The 13,848-nt window shown below is 64.8% G+C and overlaps 1 protein-coding gene across 1 annotated transcript in view; it reads left to right on the top strand.

Annotated features, from left to right (window-relative positions):
* Positions 1-10,080, top strand: part of PDE2A (phosphodiesterase 2A) — a gene marked incomplete at its 5' end in the record, with an annotated part of 20,534 nt that extends 10,454 nt beyond the window's left edge. The window contains 17 exons of the mRNA XM_082501578.1: positions 49-88; positions 1,897-1,960; positions 2,079-2,157; positions 2,257-2,434; positions 4,334-4,446; positions 6,547-6,624; positions 6,837-6,959; positions 7,171-7,241; positions 7,370-7,492; positions 7,618-7,705; positions 7,846-7,893; positions 7,985-8,059; positions 8,187-8,286; positions 8,457-8,569; positions 8,856-8,894; positions 9,050-9,156; positions 9,425-10,080. Coding sequence (XP_082357704.1) covers positions 49-88; positions 1,897-1,960; positions 2,079-2,157; positions 2,257-2,434; positions 4,334-4,446; positions 6,547-6,624; positions 6,837-6,959; positions 7,171-7,241; positions 7,370-7,492; positions 7,618-7,705; positions 7,846-7,893; positions 7,985-8,059; positions 8,187-8,286; positions 8,457-8,569; positions 8,856-8,894; positions 9,050-9,156; positions 9,425-9,647 — 1,662 coding nt within the window. The 3' untranslated portion in view covers positions 9,648-10,080. The remainder of the gene's footprint in view (positions 1-48; positions 89-1,896; positions 1,961-2,078; positions 2,158-2,256; positions 2,435-4,333; positions 4,447-6,546; positions 6,625-6,836; positions 6,960-7,170; positions 7,242-7,369; positions 7,493-7,617; positions 7,706-7,845; positions 7,894-7,984; positions 8,060-8,186; positions 8,287-8,456; positions 8,570-8,855; positions 8,895-9,049; positions 9,157-9,424) is intronic.
* Between the last annotated feature and the right edge of the window lie 3,768 nt (positions 10,081-13,848).

Below are 13,848 nucleotides of genomic sequence, written 5' to 3'. Positions count from 1 at the left end.
CGCGGCACGCCCAACGGGCGCTGACGCCGTCCCCTCTGTCCCCGCCAGGCCCTGCTGCAGGTGGCCAAGAACCTCTTCACCCACTTGGGTAGGTGGACGCCGCGGGGGCGGCACGCGCGTACGTCGCGGGAGCGGGCGGGGGTGGGGCGCGGCACACGCGTGTGCAAGCTCCGCCCGCGCCGCCGCGGGGTGGGCGCGCAGGTGGAGGCAGAGGCGCAGGCACGGGCGCGCACGGGCGAACACGCCTGCGCACACGCGCCAATGCATGCACGCGCAGGCGGGTGCACAGACACGTGCAGATAGACGTGTACGTACAAACGCGTGTGCCGGCACGTGGATGTGCGCATGTATGTGCACACACAGACACGGGCACACGTACACATACGCACACGCAGACACGCACACACACCTGTACCTGCACAGCAACGTGCAGACGCACGCGTACATGCACACGCAGGTGGGCACACGCGTGTGCATGCACACAGGCATGCACGCACACATGCACATGCACGCACACACACGTGTACACATGCACACGCACCCACATGCACGCATACGCACACAGGCATGCATGCAGACACGCAGACACACATGTACACACGCACACGTGTGCACGCACACACACATGCACACGAACACGCACAGATGCACACACATGCGCACGTATGCAGATATACACGCACAGGTGCATGAGCATGCACATGCACAGGTGCACACGTGCACACACGTGGACACACATGCACACACACATGCACACACAGGTGGACACACATGTACACATGCATGTGCACACACACACACGCACATATGCACATGTGCATGTAGGCAGACCCGCAGGCGCACACGCACACCCGTGTCCACGCACATGAACACGCACAGATGCACACACACACACGTGCACACACATGCAGCCATGTGCACGTACACACACGTGCATGCACACACGCATACATGTGCACACACGCACACATGTGCACACATGCACACACGTGCACACACACATGTGCATGCACACACGCACACATATGCACACATACCCCCACACTGCATGCACACACACACACACACATGCACATGTACAAACATACATGCAGACAGGCACACATGTGCATATGCACACACACACGCCTGCACACATGCACACACATGCACACACACATGCATACACACATGCGCGCACACACACGTGCATATGCACACACACACGCCTGCAGACATGCACACACATGTGCACACGCACACACACACATGCACACGCACACACATACACATGTGCATGCACATACACGCAGCATGCACACATGCACACACAGGCGCGCACACACACGTGCATACACACATGCGCACACACACACATACAAATGTGCATGCACACATGCACACACGTGCACATGCACACACATACACATGCATGTACACACGCACACGTGCATGCACACACATGCACACACACATGTGCATATGCACACACACGCATGCACACACACACACGTGCATATGCACACACACACGCATGCACACACATACACACACACACGTGCATATGCACACACACACATGCACACACATGCACACACACACACAAGCACATGTGCACACACACATGCATGCGCACACACACGCCTGCACACAGGCACACAGATGTACACACATACACGCAAGCACACGTGCACACACACATGCACACATGCATGCACACACACGCCCACACACATGTGCGCACGCACACACACGCACACACACGCCCCCCCCCCCGCCCTCCCGTGCGCAGAGCCCCCACACTCACCGCCCGGTGTGTGTGTGTGTGTGTGTGTGTGTGTGTGTGTGTGTGTGTCGGGGCGGCCGCTGGGGGGGTCCCTCACCCTCTCCCCCCTCTCCCCCCCCCAAAATGCGCAGACGACGTCTCGGTGCTGCTGCAGGAGATCATCACGGAGGCCCGAAACCTCAGCAACGCCCAGATGTGAGTGCGGCCCCCCGGGGGGGGGGGGGGGGTATATGGGGGGTTATGGGGGGGCCGCTATGCCCCCTCCCTCCCCCCCTCCCCCATCCATGGGGGCGACCGAGGGCATCTCTTACAGCTGCTCCGTCTTCCTGCTGGACCGGCTCAGCCACGAGCTGGTGGCCAAAGTGTTTGACGGCGGAGTGGTGGACGACGAGGTGGAGGGCGGGGCGGGGGGGTGGGGTGGGGGTAGGGGGTGGGGTCAACTTTTTGGGGCGACCCCCCCCAAACTCTTCGCCCCTTCGACCCCGCCGCAGAGCTACGAGATCCGCATCCCCGCCGACCAGGGCATCGCCGGCCACGTGGCCACCACGGGCAAGATCCTCAACATCAAGGACGCCTATTCCCACCCCCTCTTCTACCGGGGGGTGGACGACAGCACCGGCTTCCGCACCCGCAACATCCTCTGCTTCCCCATCAAGAACGAGAGCCAGGGTGCGGGGCGGGGGCGGGGCGGGGGCGGGGCGGGGGTGGGGAGGGGCGGGGCCACTCGGCCCCGGGAGGTGATACGACGCGGCCCAGGGGAGGGGCGGGGCGGGGGGCGGGGCCACGGCCCCGGGAGGTGGTACGACGCGGCCAAGGGGAGGGGCGGGGAGGGGGCGGGGCCACTCGGCCCCGGGAGGTGGTACGACGCGGCCCAGGGGAGGGGCGGGGCGGGAGGCGGGGAGGGGCGGGGCCACTCGGCCCCGGGAGGTGGTACGACGCGGCCCAGGGGAGGGGCGGGGCGGGAGGCGGGGAGGGGCGGGGCCACTCGGCCCCGGGAGGTGGTACGACGCGGCCCAGGGGAGGGGAGGGGCGGGGAGGGGGGCGTGGCGGGGGGCGGGGCCACGGCCCCGGGAGGTGGTACGACGCGGCCAAGGGGAGGGGCGGGGCGGGGAGGGGCGGGGCCACGGCCCCGGGAGGAGGTACGACGCGGCCCAGGGGAGGGGCGGGGCGGGGGGCGGGGCCACGGCCCCGGGAGGTGTTACGACGCGGCCCAGGGGAGGGGCGGCGCGCGCGGGGGGGGTGGGGGGGGGAGGGCAGAGGGAGGGGGGAACGATGCTGTCCCCAACACGTGGGCACAGTGTTGTCCCCAAAACGTGGGAATGATCCTGTCCCCAATGCGCGGGAACATCACTGTCCCCAACACGTGGGCACGATCCTGTCCCCAACACATGACACGATCCTGTCCCCAACACATGGGAACATCACTGTCCCCAACATATGGGCACGATCCTGTCCCCAACATGGGCACAGTGTTGTCCCCAAAAAGTGGGAACGATCCTGTCCCCAACACGTGGGCACAGTGTTGTCCCCAACACGTGGGCACGATCCTGTCCCCAACACGTGGGCACAATCCTGTCCCCAATACATGACACGATCCTGTCCCCAACACGTGGGCACGATCCTGTCCCCAACTTGTGGGCACGCTGCTGTCCCCAATACATGACACGATCCTGTCCCCAACACGTGGGCACGATCCTGTCCCCAGAAGGTGGGCACAATCCTGTCCCCAACACATGGGCACGGCGCTGTCCCCAACACAGAGGAACGATCCTGACCCCAGCGTGCAGGAACATCACTGTCCCCAACATATGGGCACGATCCTGTCCCCAACATGTGGGCACATCACTGTCCCCAACATGTGGGAATGATCCTGTCCCCAACACATGGGCACAGCGCTGTCCCCAACACAGAGGAACAATCCTGTCCCCAACACGCAGGAACATCACTGTCCCCAACATATGGGCACGATCCTGTCCCCAACATGTGGGCACAGTGTTGTTCCCAACACGTGGGCACGATCCTGTCCCCAAAACGTGGGAACGATCCTGTCCCCAACACATGGGAACATCACAGTCCCCAGAAGGTGGGCACGATCCTGTCCCCAACAGGTGGGAACGATTCTGTCCCCAACACATGGGCACAATGCTGTCCCCAACACGTGGTAATGATCCTGTCCCAAATGCGCGGGCATGGTGCTGTCCTCAACACGTGGGCATAATCCTGTCCCCAACACGTGGGAACATCACTGTCCCCAGAAGGTGGGCACGATCCTGTTCCTCAGGACGTGGGCACAGCACTGTCCCCAGAACGGGGGCACGACCCCGTCCCCCACTACACGGGCACAGCGCTGTCCCCCAGCACACGGACACGATCCTGTCCCCAACACGCCGGCGCAGCACTGTCCCCACTACTTGGGCACAACCCTGTCCCCAGCAGAGGGTCATGACCCCGTCCCAAACCTGGGGGCACAGCACCGTCCCCAGCACAGGGGTGCGACCCTGTCCCTACCACGGGGGGCCCGATCCTGTCCCCATCCCATGGGCCTGATCCCGTCCCCTGTCCCCCCAGAGGTCATCGGGGTGGCGGAGCTGGTCAACAAGATCAACGGCCCCTGGTTCAGCAAGTTCGACGAGGACTTGGCCACCGCCTTCTCCATCTACTGCGGCATCAGCATCGCCCACGTGCGTGTCCGGGCGGTCCCCAGCCCCGGGAGGGGGAGGAGGGGACCCCCACCCCTCGGCCCCACAGCACAGAGGGACGGGGACGGGGGGAGGCGTGTGGGGATGGGATGGGATGGGATGGGATGGGATGGGATGGGATGGGATGGGATGGGATGGGATGGGATGGCACGGGATGGGATGGGATGGCACGGGATGGCACGGGATGGGATGGCACGGGATGGGATGGGATGGGATGGGATGGGATGGGATGGGATGGGGATGGGGATGGGGATGGGATGGGATGGGATGGGATGGGATGGGATGGGATGGGGATGGGGATGGGATGGGATGGGATGGGATGGGATGGGATGGGATGGGATGGGATGGGATGGGATGGGATGGGATGGGATGGGATGCGGATGGGATGGGGATGGGATGGGGGTGGGATGGGGATGGGGATGGGGATGGGGATGGGGATGGGGATGGGGATGGGGATGGGGATGGGATGGGATGGGTTGGGATGGGATGGGGATGGGGATGGGATGGGATGGGATGGGATGGGATGGGATGGAATGGGATGGGATGGGGTTGGGGATGGGGATGGGATGGGGATGGGGATGGGGATGGGGATGGGCATGGGGATGGGGATGGGGATGGGATGGGGATGGGATGGGATGGGGATGTGGATGGGATGTGGATGGGATGGGGATGGGGATGGGATGGGGATGGGATGGGATGGGATGGGATGGGGATGGGGATGGGATGGGGATGGGGATGGGGATGGGGGAGGGGATGGGGATGGGAAGGGGATGGGGATGGGGATGGGATGGGATGGGATGGGATGGGATGGGATGGGATGGGATGGAATGGATGGGATGGGATGGAATGGGATGGGATGGGATGGGATGGGATGGGATGGGATGGGATGGGGATGGGATGGGATGGGATGGGATGGGATGGGATGGGATGGGATGGGAAGGGACGGGATGGGATGGGATGGGATGGGATGGGATGGGATGGGGGTGGGATGGGGATGGGATGGGATGGGGATGGGGATGGGGATGGGGATGGGGATGGGATGGGGATGGGATGGGATGGGGATGGGGATGGGGATGGGATGGGGATGGGCATGGGATGGGGATGGGGATGGGATGGGATGGGATGGGATGGGGATGGGATGTGGGATGGGATGGGGATGGGATGGGATGGGGATGGGATGGGGATGGGATGGGGATGGGGATGGGTGGGGATGGGATGGGGATGGGATGGGGATGGGGATGGGGATGGGAAAGGGATGGGGATGGGGATGGGGATGGGATGGGATGGGATGGGATGGGATGGGATGGGAAGGGACGGGATGGGATGGGGGTGGGATGGGGATGGGATGGGATGGGATGGGGATAGGGATGGGATGGGGTTGGGGATGGGGATGGGGACGGGATGGGATGGGATGGGGATAGGGATGGGATGGGGTTGGGGATGGGGATGGGGACGGGGATGGGGATGGGGATGGGATGGGATGGGATGGGATGGGATGGGATGGGATGGGATGGGGATGGGATGGAGATGGGATGGGATGGGATGGGATGGGATGGGATGGGATGGGATGGGATGGGGATGGGGATGGGATGGGATGGGGATGGGGATGGGATGGGATGGGATGGGGGTGGGATGGGGATGGGATGGGATGGGATGGGGTTGGGGATGGGATGGGGTTGGAGATGGGGTTGGGGATGGGGATGGGGACGGGGATGGGGACGGGGATGGGGACGGGAATGAGGATGGGGATGGGATGGGATGGGATGGGATGGGATGGGATGGGATGGGATGGGATGGGATGAGGATGGGATGGGATGGAGATGGGATGGGATGGGATGGGATGGGATGGGATGGGATGGGATGGGGATGGGGATGGGATGGGATGGGATGGGGATGGGGATGGGGATGGGGATGGGGATGGGGATGGGGATGGGGATGGGATGGGATGGTGATGGACATGGGATGAGAATAGGATGGGGATGGGGATGGCACATGCAGGGAATAGGGATGTGTGGGGGTACTGGTGGCGTTTGGGGGGGTCTGCCCCCCCCAGCACTCCCGTACCCCCCATCTGCCCCCCAGTCGCTGCTGTACAAGAAGGTGAACGAGGCTCAGTACCGCAGCCACCTGGCCAACGAGATGATGATGTACCACATGAAGGTGAGGTGACACGGGGACAGGGCTGGGGACACAGACGGTGACAGGAGCTGGGACCCCCGCTGCCAGCGTGGGACCCCCACCCTCCACCCCACGGTGGCGGCACAGGGAGGGTGGCAGCGATGCTCTGGGGCTCTCTGCTCCGGCTGGGGCTGCCGTGGCCCAGGGGACAGCTTGGGGACACCCTGGGGACCGCCGGGGAATGGCTCCCGCAGGTGTCAGACGACGAGTACACCAAGCTGCTGAGCGAGGGCATCCAGCCCGTGTCCACCATCGACCCCAACTTCGCCAGCTTCACCTACACGCCGCGCTCGCTGCCCGAGGACGACACCTCCATGGTGAGGACCGTGGGGACGGTCCCCAAACTGCCCCTCTCCCCTCCCGGCTCTTGGTCAGGTCGTGTACCCCAATGCCGGGGGGTGCCGAGGGGTTGGCATAGGGGGGATGCGGCTGCACCCCCGAGCATCGCCCTGCCCCCCCAGCAGGGGTGGCAGAGGGGGGACCCCGCCGGGCGTTGTCACCCCCGCCACCCCCCTGTCCCCTCCGCAGGCCATCCTGAGCATGCTGCAGGACATGAACTTCATCAACAACTACAAGATGGACCGCCAGACGCTCACCCGGTGACTCCCTGGCCCCCGTGGCCACCCGTGGGACCCCTCTTTGTCCCCAAGCGGGGGAGGGGGGGACGGGATGACCAAAGTCCCCCCCCTCCTCCTCCTGGCCCCGTCTCCCCCCCCCACCCCTCCAGGTTCTGCCTGATGGTGAAGAAGGGCTACCGCGACCCCCCCTACCACAACTGGATGCACGCCTTCTCCGTCTCCCACTTCTGCTACCTGCTCTACAAGAACCTGGAGCTCGTCAACTACCTGGAGTAAGGCCAAGCGCCGTCCCCGTCCCCCGTCCCCGTCCCCCAGCCCGGCCGGGGGTCCTCCCTCGCCCCTTCCCGCCTGCCTCAGTTTCCCTCCTTCCTCCCCTCTCCCCCCCCCCTTTGCCCAGAGACATCGAGATCTTTGCCCTCTTCATCTCCTGCATGTGCCACGACCTGGACCACAGAGGCACCAATAACTCCTTCCAGGTGGCCTCGGTGAGCCGAGCCCCGCGCTGGGACGCGCACGGGTCGGGGGGGGGGACAGGGGACGGGGACACACGGAGGGGACAGGGATGGCACTGGGGATGGGGTCTTCACCCCCATAGCTCCGTGACTCCGGCCGCTCCGCCTTGCAGAAATCAGTCCTGGCCGCGCTGTACAGCTCGGAGGGCTCCGTCATGGAGGTAAGGTCCCCACCCCCCAAAAAATCCTCCCCACTGCCTAAATCTCCGGCGGTCCGGAGCACCGCTCCCACCGCCCCGGCTTCTCCCGCAGAGGCACCACTTCGCCCAAGCCATCGCCATCCTCAACAGCCAGGGCTGCAACATCTTCGACCACTTCTCCCGCAAGGTGAACTCCTCCATCCCATCCCCGGACAACCCCTCCCAGTTGCCCGTCCCCCAGCTGCGGTCCTTGGGACGCCGGGGCTGGTGGGGACGCGGAGCTGATCACACCCCGGCTTTGCCCGGTCCCGCAGGACTACCAGCGCATGCTGGACCTCATGAGGGACATCATCTTGGCCACCGACCTGGCTCACCACTTGCGCATCTTCAAGGACCTCCAGAAGATGGCCGAAGGTGACGCTCCTGTCCTTGGGGTCGGGCTTGCGGTGGGAATTCAGCCCACCAAGGCACGGCAGGACCTAGACGTCCCCAAAGCCCTGGTTGGGGGAGGGGGGGTGATGAGGGCTGTGGGGCTCCTTCCCGAGCCCCCCACCCTAACCCCTGCCCCGCTCCCTGCCCCGCAGTGGGCTACGACCCCAAGAACAAGCAGCACCGCAGCCTGCTGCTCTGCCTGCTCATGACCTCCTGCGACCTCTCCGACCAGACCAAGGGCTGGAAGACCACCAGGAAGATCGCGGTGAGTGCCACGCCATGGGGCTGACCTCTCCCGAATGCCACCCCCACCGCCCACCCCGGGGCGCCCACATGGTCCCCCAAGCGCTGGGGACCAGCCTGTCCCTCACAGTGGTATCGGGCCCCGTGGAGACCACCCAGCAGCCACCCATGCCAGGACCATGTCCCTACCCAACGCAGAGCCATTCTCCTGCAGCCGTGGAGAGGGGTCTGGAGGGCAGGTGGGGTGGGGGGGGTGGGGGGTCACCCCGGGATGCTCCCACCCCACGCTGACAGCCTGTCCCTTGCAGGAGCTGATCTACAAGGAGTTCTTCTCCCAGGGTGACCTGGTAGGTGGCACCAGGGCTTGGGGCAGGGTTGGGGTTGGCCAACGCTCTTGGAAGGGCTTGGATGAGGTGGGAGGGGACAAGGAGGAAGGTTTTTTTCCCTGGGAATGGGGATGGGATGGCCACCGGCGTTGACCCCCACCTTGCCACCGCCGCAGGAGAAGGCCATGGGCAACCGCCCGCTGGAGATGATGGACCGGGAGAAAGCCTACATCCCCGAGCTGCAGATCAGCTTCATGGAGCACATCGCCATGCCCATCTACAAGTGAGCTCCCGGGGCCGGCGCCGGGCTGGGGGGGGGTGGGGGTGGTGTCCCTCTCCCTTCCCCCCACCTCCTCCTCCTTACCACGCCAGGGTGGGACTGGTGGTGCTGGACACGGGGTCTTGCAGAGGTTTGGGGGCTTTCAAGCAGTGGGGAGGAGGGTCGAACCCAACTAATGGAGTGCGACCTCGTGTTGATGGGGTGTCCCCCCCACCTCGATGTCCATGTGGTGCATGTCCCGTCCCCCCCCGTCCCCCCCGTCCCCCCCCAGGTTGCTGCAGGACCTCTTCCCCAAGGCGGCGGAGCTCTACGAGAGGGTGGCCAGCAACCGGGAGCAGTGGACGAAGGTGTCCCACAAATTCACCATCCGGGGTTTGCCCAGTAACAACTCCCTGGACTTTCTGGATGAGGAATACGACCCGCAAGCCCCCGACCCCCAACTCAACGGCTGCCTGGAGCCCGACGGGGGGCAGCCCGAGGCGGGGGCCGAGTGAGGAGGGTGATGGACGGCAGGGGGGGGCCGGGACGGACAGGGACACACCAGGCTGGGGTTGGGGGCCAGGAGCATCCCCAACCCTCGTCCCCCCCCCGGCCCGTCGGGAGGAGGTTTGAGGGGGACATCAGTGACTCTGGACCACCACCATGAAGGTCTGCGCCCTGCCAGCACCCACCGTCCGTCCCTCCCCACCACCGGTGGGGGACTGTCCCCTCTCGGCGGGGCAGATAATCAGGTGTCACCTCCACCCGGTGGTCCCCAGACCCCTCTTTTGCTGGGACTCTGCCCCGGTGGCCAGGGTCACCGGGGGGGGGGGGGGTCGGGGACACCATGGGGCTGGGGGGGGTGTGGATGTGCTTTAAATTGCCTTAAGGCTTCAGGTCCTGTCCCCACAGGGTGACAATGGGGACGATGTCCTTGGTGGATGCACCCCCGGAAATGTGTGTGCGTTGGGGGGGGGGGGGGGTGTCAGTGGGATGGAGGGGGACGGCGTGGGGCGCTGGTGGGGCGCTGGTGGGGGTGGGCTGGTCCCCGTGGACCCCGGAGTGTGTGTGGGGGGGTGAGGTGAGAGGAGTCAGGATCGGGCCCGCGGGAGGGTCCTGGCTCCGGCTGGAGGAGGGAAGAGGAGCGGGATGGCCGTGGGGATGCTCTGCCTGCATCCCGTCCCGCCTCCTCCCAGACCGGTCCCCACCATCCATCGCCCAAAAGCCCCCCCCCACCCCCTTCCCCCCCCCGGGGACCCCCAGCCCCACTCCCCCGTGGAAGGACTCGTGTCCCTTTGCCCAGCGCTGTCCCACGCTGCCATGTCCCCCTACACGCGTGCCAAGGCTCGGGGGGCTCCTGGTGTGCACGCACGGGGCAGGAAGGGGGGTCTGGTCCCCACCGCGTCCCCACCATGTCCCCGCCATGTCCCCGCCATGTCCCTCCCATGTCCCCAGCGCGTGGGTGTTTCTCCCCGGTGCCCACCCGGGAGCCTCCTCTCTGCAAGCGGCCGCAGAGGTGACCGACGTGTCCCCGAGCATCCCCAGCTCGCAGTGGCTTCACCGCTCCTGCCATACTGACCGCCACGCATGGACCCTGCCGGTGTCCCATGGTCCCTCTGGTCCTGCAGGCCACCATGCATGGTCCCCGATGGTTTCCTCTGGTCCTACAGACCACCATGCATGGTCCCCGATGGTTTCCTCTGGTCCTACAGACCACCATGCATGGTCCCTGATGGTTTCTTCTGGTCCTACAGACCACCATGCATGGACCCTGATGGTTTCCTCTTGTCCTACAGACCACCATACATGGTCCCTGATGGTTTCTTCTGGTCCTACAGACCACCATGCATGGACCCTGATGGTTTCCTCTTGTCCTACAGACCACCATACATGGTCCCTGATGGTTTCTTCTGGTCCTACAGACCACCATGCACAGAGCCTGATGGTCTCTTGTGGTCCTTCTGGTCCCATCAACTGCCATGCATGGACCCTGCCATCCTTTGTGGTCCCTCTGAGCCTGCTGACTGCCATGCATGGACCTTACCATCCTTCCGTGGACGCTCTGGTCCTACAGACCACCATGCATGGAGAGCGATGGCCTCTTGTGGTCCCTCCAGTCCTACTTAGCACCATGTATGGATTCTGCTGGCCTCCTCGCAGTCCCTCGAGCCATGGACAGACCCTGCTGGTCTCCCACCATCCCTCCTGCCCTGCTGACTGCCGCGCATGAATCCTGCCATCCTCCCATGGTCCCTCTGGTCCTACTTAGCACCATGCATGGATGGTGATGGCCTCCTGTGGTCCTTCCTGTCCCACCAACCACCATGTGTGGGCCCTGCCATCCTCCTGTGGTCCCTCTGGTCCTACAGACCACCATTCATGGACGGTGATCACCTCCCATGGTCCCTCTGGTCTTACTGACCACCGTGCATGGACGCTGCCATCCTCCCACAGTCCCTCTGGTCCTACAGACCAGCATGCATGGGTGGTGATGGCCTCCTGTGGTCCTTCCTGTCCTACTGACCACCATGCATGGGCCCTGCCGGCCTCCCCGTGGTCCCTCCAGTCTCACAACACAACACGTGTGGACCCCCTCAGGCGCAGGGGCTCTGCTCAAGCAGCATGGTCCCTCCAGCTGTGCGTCACCCAGGCTTTTGTCACTCCAACCAAAGCCACCCGAAACACCCATGAGTAGGGGGACCAGGGCGGGGTGAGCCCCGGCGAGCAGCTCGCCTTGCCGGGGTTGAGCCGAAGAAGGGGCTGGGGATGAGGGTGGGTGCTGAGTCCCGAGGGACTGGGATGTGCTGAGCCTCCCTGGTGGCATCATCTGGCTCATGGGAACTGGTGAGTTCACCATCACGGCAGGGGAAGGCGATGGAAGCCACACGGTGAAATCTTGGTGCTGCCAAGGTCATTCCCATCAGGATTGGTCCCACCAGGATTGGTCCCACAAGTGTTGGTCCCACCAGGATTGGTGCCACCAGGGTCGGTCCCACCGGGGTCGGTCCCACCAGGGTTGATCCCACCAGGGTTGATCCCACCAGGATTGGTGCCACCAGGGTCGGTCCCACCGGGATCGGTCCCACCAGGGTTGATCCCACTGGGATTGGTCCCACCAGGGTTAATCCCACCTGGGTCGGTCCCACCAGGATTGGTGCCACCAGGGTTAATCCCACCTGGGTTGGTCCCACCAGGGTCGTTCCCACCAGGATTGGTGCCACCAGGGTTGGTCCCACCAGGATTGGTGCCACCAGGGTCGATCCCACCTGGGTCGGTCCCACCAGGGTCGTTCCCACCAGGATTGGTGCCACCTGGGTTGGTCCCACCAGGATTGGTCCCACCAGGGTCAGTCCCATCAAGGTCAAGGGCAGCCCGGGTGCAGCCATGGGGCCGTCTCCCGCTCCGTTGCCGCTCCACCGCATCATCCCCCAGCACCATCCCTGCGCCAAAGCCCGGCGATGCCGCAGCCCGTTTGCCGCAGCAAACGCTCCCGGCGCGACGGTTCCCTCCCGGATTTGGGCTACGGGACGGCCGCTCCTCTCCTCGTCTCGTCTGTAAGCGCCGCCTCGCCTGTTTTCGGGGGGTACCCGGAGCGCGTGTGTCTGCGGGAGCAACGGGACCCCCCCAAAGCCGAGCTGCTCCCCGGGACGAAGTGGACTGAATTCCTTTTGCCTTACCTACTCGGAGATGCCTTTAGCGAGACGCTTTGCCCAAACCCCGGTAGGACCCATCCGGTGACCGTGTCCGGCTGCCGCCCCATGGCTTCGCCTACGAGACCCCCCCCCTCCCCTCAAACCCTTCTCCCCCCTCCCCACGCCACGGGGTGGGGCGGGGACGGTCCCAGAAGGCGGCAAACCCCCAAACTGCAAGAGGAGGAAGGCGGCTCCATCCCTGGCGCGATGCCGGCACCGCCGTGCCACCGCCGTGCCGATGGGCACAACCGCTCCCAACCGGTACCCGCAGCCACGCCGGGAGGGGGGCGGTGATGCTGGGGGGGGGTCTCGCCGGTGCCGATGGATTCAGGGTGGGTCCCGCCCCGGGGTGCCACGTGCCGGGTACCGCGCAGGGATGCCCGCGTCCCAGCTGTATCCCACTTTGCCAGCCCCCGCCGCTGGTGTGCGTAGGTGGTCGACGCTTTTCCGGCTCCCGCCCCTGTACATACCCCTACGCATCCCGGGGAGCGCGGCCGGCCCCCGGCCCGGCTCACCCGCGAGGGTGCGCGGGCGTGCGCGGGCGTGCGAAACCTCCTCCGGCTTCTCTGTCCTCCCCTCTCGCGGCACTGGTTGTTCTGGGCTCCAACGGAGCCCAAGGAGGAGACAACTATCCTCCTTCTCCTCCTCCTTCTGCTTTTCCTTCTCCTCCTCCTCTTCCTCCTCCTTCTCCTTTTCTTCTCTCCTCCTCCTCCTCCTCCGCCTTCTCCTCTTCCTCCTCCGCCACCTTCTCCTTCCTCCTCTTCTCCTTCTCCTTCTCCTTCTCCTTCTCCTTCTCCTTCTCCTTCTCCTTCTCCTTCTCCTTCTCCTTCTCCTTCTCCTTCTCCTTCTCCTTCTCCTTCTCCTTCTCCTTCTCCTTCTCCTTCTCCTTCTCCTTCTCCTTCTCCTTCTCCTTCTCCTTCTCCTTCTCCTCCTCTTCCTCCTCCTCTTCTCCTTCCTCCTCTTCTCCTTCCTCCTCTTCTCCTTCTCCTCCTCCTCCTCCTTCTCCTCCTCCTCCTCCTTCTCC

The sequence above is a fragment of the Vanellus vanellus genome, assembly GCF_965231255.1.
Source record: "Vanellus vanellus genome assembly, contig: HAP1_SCAFFOLD_1073, whole genome shotgun sequence".
Classification (NCBI taxonomy): Eukaryota; Metazoa; Chordata; class Aves; order Charadriiformes; family Charadriidae; genus Vanellus; species Vanellus vanellus.
The sequence above is the reverse complement of the archived record's forward strand: the minus strand, read 5'-3'. Positions and strand labels throughout refer to the sequence as shown.